Source organism: Diachasma alloeum, unplaced genomic scaffold (genome assembly GCF_001412515.2).
Source record: "Diachasma alloeum isolate Michigan unplaced genomic scaffold, Dall2.0 Dall_scaffold_00364, whole genome shotgun sequence".
Lineage (NCBI taxonomy): Eukaryota > Metazoa > Arthropoda > Insecta > Hymenoptera > Braconidae > Diachasma > Diachasma alloeum.
The window spans coordinates 858,335-868,897 of NW_021680503.1; the positions used below are offsets into that span (position 1 = coordinate 858,335).

Consider the following 10,563-nt stretch of genomic DNA (forward strand, 5'->3'; position numbering starts at 1 on the left):
GGGGGGGGGGGGGGGGGGGGGGGGGCATGTTCTAGTGGTGGTACTGGAGAGAAAAAAATTTTAGTCGGAAGTGAGATCTCTTCATAAGAAAACTGGAATTTTTCTTTAGAAGAATATTCTTATCCATTTTTCCTCGTTCTTTTCTCATTACAAAAAAATGTTTCACTGTAAAAAAAAATAAGTTTGAATTGAGTTAAAAATTATAGTACGGAAATTTTTCTGAATGGCACGTGTGAAAAAATTCAATGGAAAACTTAGCGAATTCGCTAGAGAGTTCTGTGGGAATTCTATAGGAATTCTATGGGGTTTCTATAGGATTTCTATTGGAATTCTATTGAAAAATACTATTCGTTTTTTGCGCTGATTCTATTGGATATTCGATAATATCAATAATATCAATAATTCTAATAGAAAAAATCTAAGAGAAAAATTCAAACAGAAATTTGAAATCTATTGACTTTTTCTTGTTGAATATCCAATAGCATCAGCGCAAAAAATGAGTAGAATTTTTCAATAAAATCTCAATAGAACTCCTATAGAATTTTCTAGCGAATTCCCTGGGTTTTCTATTGAATTTTTTCATGCGCGGGTGTACTAGAAAAGTTCGTCGATAAAGCGCTCAGCTCTTAGCTGAGTTTTCGAAGAATCTCTCCGAATCCACGGGAGACAGTCAATTTTTTATAACAACCTTTTTTGTAGCTCTTAATTCGCTCTACAAAAAAGGGTATAACAAAAATTTTATAACAAAAAACAAGAGTCAAAACAGATTTAAACCGTTTTACTCATTTCATTACAAACAAAATTTCATTATAAAAAAAAAATAAAAGTTTAAATTAAGTTGAAAATTGAAGTATGGAAATTTTATATTTTTCAATTTTTTTAATTTTCAATTTTCAATAAAGTAAACTAGAATTTTTAGAAACTCTCTCTTGTTTCTGTGGGAAAGTTTTCCTATATAACAATTGCAGCAAGGTTAAAAGAATGAAGATGGCTGCAATTACAGAAGCTTTTCTCTTCAAAAATATAATGGCACTGGTTTTAAAACAAAATAATCTGAAAAATAACCAAACACCTGGATATTTTTTTTGAAAATTCTAGTATTGGTACAGGATGGAGGAAAATATGAGGGAGTTGGGAGTGAGATTGAATTGTGTTTCCCTGAAACCAAAATCTCGACCCATTTGCGCTGGCGATATTTCGAGAAGAACTGCGAGGTCTTCCTCCTGTCAAGATTCCGCGGAGGAAAAATTGCGTTATGTTCCAACGTGTTCGTGAGTATTGATTATTGAGAAGTTGATGCAGCATTTGAGGAAAATAATTGTGCCCTCTCTTATTCAATATGAGGAAGTGATTATTGTCGTTGGTATTGTTTATTTAACGGTTTTTCCGCAAGGAATAATTATGTTTATGAGGAAGACACGTGTGGATGCTCGTCTGGCGGAGAAAAACAAGTGGAGAGTTCGTGCAACGACTACTTCGACGAAATTGCAGACGAAAATGAAAATTACACGGACATCGCGTGGAGAGATGAATCACCGGAGAAAGTGAGAATGTTTTCCGTAAACTTCATTACAACCACTCAAAACGTTTTAATAAATTTCCGAGTTACAGGGGCTAAAAAAACAATATAAAAGTTCTCGCACTCCTGCCGAGTCTGGGCATCATCGTTATCAGACGCATCGAAAAAGAAGTAATTCCTTCCTCATTTTATTTTCCCAACTCGATGTTTTCTTTTTTTTCTATCACACTGGAGAGATAAAAATCACTTTTTTACTACGAGATTCAAGGCGCGAGTGTGCAAATAAACATCGGAGAAATACCCTCAGGGTGCAACTCTCGCATCTACTGAGAAAGATAAAACCAACTCCAGAAAATTGTGTGCCTGATAGTGCGGAGACCAGACCGGAACCAGAAATCCTAGCGGAAGTCCTTCTTATGTCCGAACTTGAAGGCGCTGATCTCAGCTCTCTGAGCCCTGGCAATATATTTAACAAAGTTTTTGCAGAGTCATGTGATTTTACATCCGGCGAGGACGAAGGTATCATTTATTTAAAAAATTCTGCTGATTGTCGATTGAATGATACTTCGGAGAATTCAGATATCTTTTTTGGACAAAATGATTTTTAAATTTCCTGTAGGAATTTTTTAAAGAAAAATGTGTCCTGTAGACAATGAAATTTTTTTATTTTCCTGTGGGAATTATTTATTGCGATTTTTTCAAATCAAAATTGTGTTGTAGAAATTATTGTTTTATACCTGGATTTTTCTGTGAAAATGAAAAAAACGGGAGAAATATTTCGGTAGAAGAAAAATCGTCTTCAATTTGTTCACAGGAAAATTTTTCTGTAGATTAATTCATCCACACAATTTCTTTGAAAACCTAGTGAATTCGCTAGACAGTTCTGCCGGATTTCTATTGAATTGACATTAGTTTTTAGCCGATTCTATTCAAATGTTCAATAGAAAGTCAATAGAATTAAATTTTTCTGCACTCCTTATTCTATTGAGATATTTTCTATATAATATTCTCGTCTCAAGTTTCCAAGTTTTTCGTTTGATTTTCTTGACGAAAAGAAAAGAAAAAAAGAATGAAAAAAATTTGGAAAATTTGAGGCGATGAAATTCTATAGAAAATACCTCAACAGAATAAATTGTCCAAAAAAATCAAATTCTCTTGATTTTTGATTTTTTCTACAGAATTCTTCAATTTTTCTATACAACTTATTCTATTGAAATATTTTCTAGATAATTTTCAAATTAAAACGGCTCAAATTTTCGCTTGATTTTCGTGACGAAAAGAAAAGAAAAATAGAATGAAAAAAATTTGGAAAATTTGAGGCGATGAAATTCTATAGGAAATACCTCAACAAAATAAATCGTCCAGAAAAATCAAATTCTATCGAATTTTTCTACAGAGTTCTCTAGATTTTCTATTCAGTTTTTTCGTGGATACTGAATTCTCCCTAGGATCATTCCATCAGCTTCCCTCCAGGGCAAATCCACGGGAATGTTTATCCGAATAAATATACCCACAATCACTCGTGCAAAAAAAAATTCCACACGCTGCAGATTGTACAGATTTCTCCAATCCTATACACAACTCTGGGGATAAAGAAACCCACAACAAAACCGAGGAGACTATCTCACTAATAGAATCCAACGGCGAGGAAAATATCGACGCGGCTGTGGATGATACGTTGAGCCACGCCAATGAAGAATATGATGGCTCAACGCAATATAAAAGTCTCCGTCCTCCTAGAAATAAATTTCCGAGAATTTCCCAACCCTTGGGCTGTTCAACGTACGAATAACTCCAGCCAGATCAATAAGAAAACCCCCGAAAGTTTTAATATTTCATGACGACGTTATTCATATTTTCAGTCTCGTGGAAATACCCTCGGGGAATTTGAATGTGAGACTAAAAAATCACCGGCTGCCTGGCGAATTCGAATCCACCGGTAGAGTACAAATAAATGGCACCGCTAAACCCCTATGGTTTCCTGGATATCTCGTCATAAGCTCCATGCAACCAAATTACCTCCAGATAACTCCAAATCCGGAAGCTGCATTGTCTGAAATTTGGAGGCTCTGCAGACCCCAGAATATTCTACCAGCATCAAAACTCATTCTCGAATAAATAATACCTGGAGATTTTTTTAAATAAATATGGCTATTGCAGTTTAATTAAACTTCCGAATGCAAACAAAACTCATCTCGCAATTACGGGGATTTTCATAACTTTTCGAGGGGACGGCGCAGAGAAAAAATTTCCTGCTTTCAGGGAATATCTCTCTGTTTCGGGACATTTCGTGACGATAAAAATTAATGAGCGAAGAATTTCCAGTTTTTGTTACTGATGCATGGGAGGTTGGGGTAAAACGGACACTTAACTTTTTTTAAATGCTAATGAGGGGTTGAAATGTTAATAAAATTTAATATATATATTCTTTTCCTTTAAGACGAGCCTAAACTGAGCTCAATTGAGCAATTTGTTTCTGAGTTATGACTAATTTAAAAAAAATTCTAAAGTGTCCGTTTTACCCCATCCTCCCCTAATAATTACTATTTTTAGTTGAGGAAAATTTCCCTTAAGATGAGACAAACAATTTCCATTCAGAAGCCTGAATTTTTTTTGTAGTATTTTAGTACTTTTTATACATTTTTCTTTCTTAAATTTTAGTTTTCGATGAGGAAATTTTTTCGTAGAAAGAAAAAATCTCCTACTTTTCGGAGAACTTAATCATGATAAAAATTAATGACGGGAAAATGATAGAAAATGATAGAAAAATTGTCGACTCCTCAGCCTAATTTTGCATAAATTAATAAAAATTCCCCATTGAAAATCAATTTAATTCAATTTCTGAAATCAAATTAATTTAATTCAGTAGCGAAGTGGTAAAATGGTAAGTCGGCTCATCTCTTAGTTGAGTTTTTAAAGTATATCTCCGAATCTAAAGGAGATAATGAAATTATCGTAATAACTTTTTTTCTACAGCAAATTGAGTGCTACAAGAAAGGTCTTGACAAAAATTTAGCTGTCACCCTTAGATTCCGAGATATTCACTAAAAACTGGCCAATTGTCAAAATCGATTTAAACCGCTTTACCACTTCGCTACTGAATTATATTTCTAGTTGTGATAATTCTATAAATTTGATTTCCGATTTAAATGTGTTGATATAATCTCAATTCAATGAATGCAAGCCCTGAATGAAAATAACTCCCCTAAACTTGAAAACATTTCTCACTTGCCTTCAGTAATTTTTAAACTTTACATCACAGATATTACCCCTGGAATAAATCAAGTAAAAAATTCCTTATCTCAAGCCGACAATATTTTTCCATAAATAAAAATTTCTCTCTGTCAAGAAAACTCGCACGAAACAAACCATTGCTCTGGTAATAGTGTGAGGGGGCAGAGCTTCACTAATCGATGTACGTGCCTCGTCTACCACCACAGAAAATTCTCCAAGAAGCAAAACTCAGGAGAGAGTTATCGAGCACCTCCATTCGGATACCCCTCGAGTCACGTAGCATGACCCAAAAACGTGACTAACCCTTATTCTTACGCCGAAATAGGAAGTATTAAGAGAAAAAAAAATATATCACTAGGAATCTTCATGGAGAAGCAAATCAAAGAGAATATTCCACTGGCAGAGGAATGTTGGGATCTTCTGGGAAGCTGTCGTAAATGCTGAGATATTTGTTCGGATTGATTATTTTGTAAAGAATATTAAAAGAATTTCCGATTTACATTGATTACGGTGTAAATATACTAAACGAAATTAAAAAATAGTAAAATAACTGATAATATAAATTTGGAATTGATGACAAATTAAATATGAGACCATCATCAATCATCATCATCGATCATCGGTTGTCTTACTTATCAAATTTCTTATAAGAGATTTTCAATTATCCAAATAACCACCGATCTTAATTAAATTACTGATTGATAAATAATTCGGAATTTGATTATTCAAATTGATGATTACTTCAATAACTAGAATTTAAGAGTAATATTAACGAATCGACTACTTATAATTTAATGGTAATTATAATTTATGGATATGGCTATCCCTGATTCCAACACATTTTTTTGGAAATTAAGGATATCAAGGATATCAATTCCGTCATTCAAATTACATTTTGTACGGAATTATTATTTTTTCAAACATTTCTTATTTAAAAATGAATAATTGAAATTCTTTAAACTTCCAGAAACCTTATTTTTTAAGTTCTGAATATGAAGAAATTTGTTACGACTCCGAACTTCTATTACGATTTTTACGGCGACAAATTAATTGTTTATAAATTATTTATAGAACATGCTCGTAATTTTCAAAAATTGCACACGGAGAGAAATTGTTTAGAAAAATTCTAGTGCTAGCACGGGAAAAGAGGCGCAAAGTGACGGCCAGGAAAAAATTCCAGTGCCGGCACTAGAAATTTTATTGGGGAAAACGTGAATTTTTCCCCGCATTTCTGTGAAAATTTCACAGGAATCCCCAGAAATTTTACCAGAAATACCAAGAAATTTAACCTTAATAGCACTACAATGTTCCACAGCCGGTGGATTGTAATTTTTTCCAGTACCATTACCAGAATTTTTCTAGAAAATTTCTCTCCGTGCACTTTTTTAATTTTTTCATAAATCTTCTTCCAAAAGTAAACTTTGAAACTTTGTAAAATGTCTGGACACTTAGTGTTGAATGGAGCTCAGCTGAAAGCTCTGATGTTTGACTACAAAAGTAGAAAAGCGTTTCACTGTTAAAAAAAATCGAATAAAAATGAATGAATAAAGTCATGAATAAAATTGATGAACACCAAAGGTTTCAAAAGTTGTTCAAAACGCTGTAAAATCTAGAAAAAAAATTAAGAAAATGGGAAGGAGAAAATGAAAATTTTACGTTCAATATGGGCATTATCGTCCGCCCCCTACATTTGTGATAAATTTTACAGAGTTCGTTCATTCAACTTTAAAACCCCATAAAAGAGAATAAAAAATCCAAAATACTCCTCTACAGTCCAACTTTCACCGGAAGTATCGTATAGATGATAACAACTCAGGGGTAAGAGAGAATCTACAATGATTGTGATCGGAAATGACACAAAGGCAATAGGAAAGAGAGAGACGGATGAAGGGCTGAATTGATCAACGGAAGGAAGCAGGAAGTCACTGGGGAATCAGTATACCCTTTGGCATTGTTTGAAATCTGCGAATAGGATACAAGCCGATGAAGTAGGGCAACTGAAAAAAAAAGAGCACGAGGAAAGCCATAGGGAGAGAATGAAAGATATGGGCAACTAGAGAGGGGAATGGAAGCACCCACTAGTCCTCCAACTGACAAATGGTTGTTTACAATGGATTCGCTGGGAGCTTTTGCCTGCAATTGTATTCCGACTGATGTAAGGGGGTGTAAATTTCTCTGTCTTCACGGGACTGGTGAATTTTGCATTGTTCATTTCATATCGCAACAACGGGGGACTAAGGACGAGTTATGAAAAGGAGTACGAATAGAACAGGAGATATGCATCTTGGTATTACGGAGTTGCGATACGATGGAGAGTTATTGGGGAAGTCAAGACGCTAGTTTTAAATTATTTATTGAGGGTGTGAACGGAGATATTGTAACGGATCGGGGAGATAAACTGCTCCATCGATCGAGTACATTTTTTCAGGATTTTGGAGAGAGCTATTTGTCAAATTCGTTTTGATGAAATGGAGAAAAATATTCAATTCTAGGTTTTAATAAATCTAGAATTTAATTAATTCAGGAGGTAATTTTTTGAAGAGTCAGTAGCGAAGCGGTAAACCGGGTTAAGTCAAAAAATGTGATAGTGACTGTCCTTTTGTGAATTTAATCAGACTCAGGTACGGATTTCGTTCAATATCGAGAGAGATTTTAGCATAAGTTGTAACTTGTGCAGACTATTTTTTAACAATTTTTATCGACTTAGCTCGGATTGTTTTCTACACTCGAAGAGTTAAGTCGCTGGGGTTTCTTGATTTTCCCCTCCAACCGAGTTATGTCGATTTAAACCGCCACTCAGTAAAAAAAATCGATTGAGAAACCATCAGGTAGATGAATTTAATTAATTTTCCTTCATTATAAAATCATAATAAAATTCTATAGTCGGTAAAGTGGGAAAGCTAGAAATCCAATTCTTTTATTCAAACTACTCCAATTTAAGGAGAATATTAAGAATACCCATTGAACCCATATAAAAGGAGCTAAGACGACTTAGCTCATTTTTAAGTAATTTATATAATTTTTAATATTAAATTTTAAAATTACATAATTTATATAATTTATAATTTTATCAGAACGTCTATTTGTGCCCCATTTCACCCTGGGTCATCGAACGATCCGCAATAATATCATTATTCCAACTTTGAGAGTTTAAATTTGATTCTTTTGAAAACAGAATGAAATTGATTTTGAATTTTTGGGAAATGATTGTACAATCACAAAAGCGTTGAAAAAAAGCTGAAAATTTTTAAAGCGCGTTTTTGAATAATATTGGAAAATAAACCCAATAGAGAGGAAATAGAAAATTAATCATTTGATGTATCTAATGGCTTTAAGGTCGTAATTTGTTACAGTAGTCAATGGCTGTGGGATCGTTATTTACCATGATAAATTATCAATTCACTATTTCCTCTTTATCGGTGTTACGTGGGAGGTTTTCTACCTCCCTTAATTGAGTCGCCGTTCGACTCAAAACTATGCTCAGCTAGCTATACGGTCAGAGCTCACGGGGAGTTCGCTCAGATTCAACGTGACGCGACTAAGAGGAGGATCGGGATAGGTATAGTATATTCAAATAGCCGAACACTACCGATCTATTAATAATAAACAGTATATTATATAGATGAGTTACAAATCAACTGTTTAACGGGTTCGGTTTTTACGCGGGTCTGCTATAGATTTTTGGTCAGGAGTAGACATCCGTCCAACTTTAACTCCTGCCGTACTCTAGAGCTTTGGAGCCGTTGCTAGCTCGAAATGCTTAATAAGCATTCTCACGGTTTTTCGTAACTAACACAGCCATATGTCATCACTGACAATGGCTACAACAGTCAAACAGCTCCATCCCAAGAAGCCGAACTCAAGTGTCACCGTGGGACTGCTTATTCAGCCCAGACATTTTTGCCTTAATTTCATGATAAAATATTAACTAAACAAAATCGACGTGTCAATATCTCCACACGTCACATCGGGCTTATTTTTTAATCTTTATTAAAAAAGCTCTTTGAAAATATTAATTTTTTCTACTTTTTTTGATTGTACAATGATAATTTTTAGGGACTCCTGCGTGATGTAAAATCCAATGGAAATCGCGATATATTTTACATTACGAAGATGGAAAAACAGTCGAGATGACGTTCGAAAGATAATCCACCCGGGCCTTAAATCAATTTCCATTAATTTAAAAACCTGTGAACCATGAAAAAATGACTTTGGAATTGTCGAAAGAAAAATACCGCTTGCTCCTTGCTTGCTGCAATTGAAGGAGAATTAGAAACCGAATCACCGTCTGAGAGGAATCAATCGATGACAAACGGTGAATGGATGAATGCCATTAATTATAGGAGACGATTGAAGGTTCAGTAGCCAGTGATCTGATAATTGTCATTGATTTAACCCAATGGCATCCCAATTATTGAGGAGATTGTGCCTCAAACGTGTAGTCAACTGGATTTCAACTATTTTGAATTCTCCAATAGGATGCAGAATTGGGGTTTAATGAATTTAAATCAATAAAATGAATTGGACACTGGAATGCACGACTCGGGGGGCAGTTGCAGACATTTGGGGACAAAGCCGTGCTTGAGAATTATCCCGGACGTGAGGTGTTCTCCTGAGTCAACCTCACCAGTGAAAAAACAAACCAGTGAAATTTATACCCCCATAGTGTGTTGGTAAAGCTCAGAAAGGAAGGCACGACAGAACCAACTACGTTTGCACTGTGTATTTCCACGCTTGAAGCAAATTAATTTGACCCAAATATGCTTCCTCAGAGTTACAAACCTCATGTGGAACTATATATGGGAGTTTCAAGTAATGGTGAATGCTGAAGGGGTGCAGCAGGAGGAATACTATGAAACTTTAGCGGCAACCCCTATTCGCGGGGTACATTTTCACTCGTTCTACCCTCTGTCGTCGTCTTGCCTTATGCCGAGTTTTCCTTCCGTTTATGGTAGAATAAATAATAGGGCGCGCTGTCACTAATTTTTTGCTGATATTTACAGGTAATTTTTTGGAGAGTTTTATCAAGTGACGGATCTACTGAAATTTTGAGGAATTTTGACATTGGAAATTCACTATTTGATCGAGTCATCAGTGTATTTTGAAATGTTGTTAGTTATTCTTCACACGATTAGTTATTAGTTAGTTATTATTCACACGATTAGTTATTCTTCACACGAAATTTTGGTCAAGTGACAATTCCACTGAAATTGGAAGGATTACGTCTATGAAAATTCACAATTTCATGAAAAATTCAATGGAAACTGTAAATTTCAGTTCAATTATTTCTTGAAAATGGATAGATATCAGGGAAATGCAGGGATTTATTCTTGAATTTTAGATTGATGGAAAATTCAAGTGAGTTGGGGAATTCTCGTCAAAATTAGGAATTTCAGTCATTAAAAACATATTTTCGAAAAATTCCACAGCCAATTTTTAGTTTCATATTTGAAAAATCATGGCCAATTGAGGATATCCAAGTATCGCTTACAGTTTGGTACAGACTACACTATAAATTAAATCATTTTGCAATGTTTTCAAACATTAATTGTTTGCAAATAAATAATTTAAATTGTTTAAATTTCCGGAAACTTTATTTTTTTCAGCACCAAATTAATTTTTGCTAAAATTCTGAAAATTAATAAATTTCTTACGACCCCGGTCAAATGATTTTCAAGGTGGCAAATTGATTGTTTATAAATTATTTATGGACTAGGGGGTTTCGCCCCCTGCTCGCTCCGCTCGCCAATCCGGGGGGCTTCGCTCTCCCCGCTCGCTTCGCTCCCCCCCCCCCGTCCGTGTGACCGCAG

General features: G+C 34.7%; 2 protein-coding genes across 5 annotated transcripts in view; one reads left to right on the forward strand and one right to left on the reverse strand.

Annotated features, from left to right (window-relative positions):
- Window positions 1–10,563, reverse strand: part of LOC107041397 (inactive rhomboid protein 1) — a 32,172-nt gene that overhangs the window by 20,757 nt on the left and 852 nt on the right. The window lies entirely within an intron of this gene.
- On the forward strand, window positions 1,936–3,637 carry LOC107041370. The gene is made up of 3 exons (XM_015261893.1): window positions 1,936–2,026; window positions 3,079–3,301; window positions 3,382–3,637. Exons 1-3 carry the CDS (start codon window positions 1,936–1,938, stop codon window positions 3,635–3,637), a joined length of 570 nt encoding a protein of 189 aa, XP_015117379.1.

Bases quoted from the DNA above. Each gene is read 5' to 3' on its own strand.
- LOC107041370 (XM_015261893.1), top strand. From the start codon at position 1,936: ATGTCCGAACTTGAAGGCGCTGATCTCAGCTCTCTGAGCCCTGGCAAT. The intron at 2,027-3,078 runs GCGAGGACGAAG...CAGATTGTACAG, and splicing joins GTCATGTGATTTTACATCCG to ATTTCTCCAATCCTATACAC. The intron at 3,302-3,381 runs GTACGAATAACT...TCATATTTTCAG, and splicing joins CAACCCTTGGGCTGTTCAAC to TCTCGTGGAAATACCCTCGG.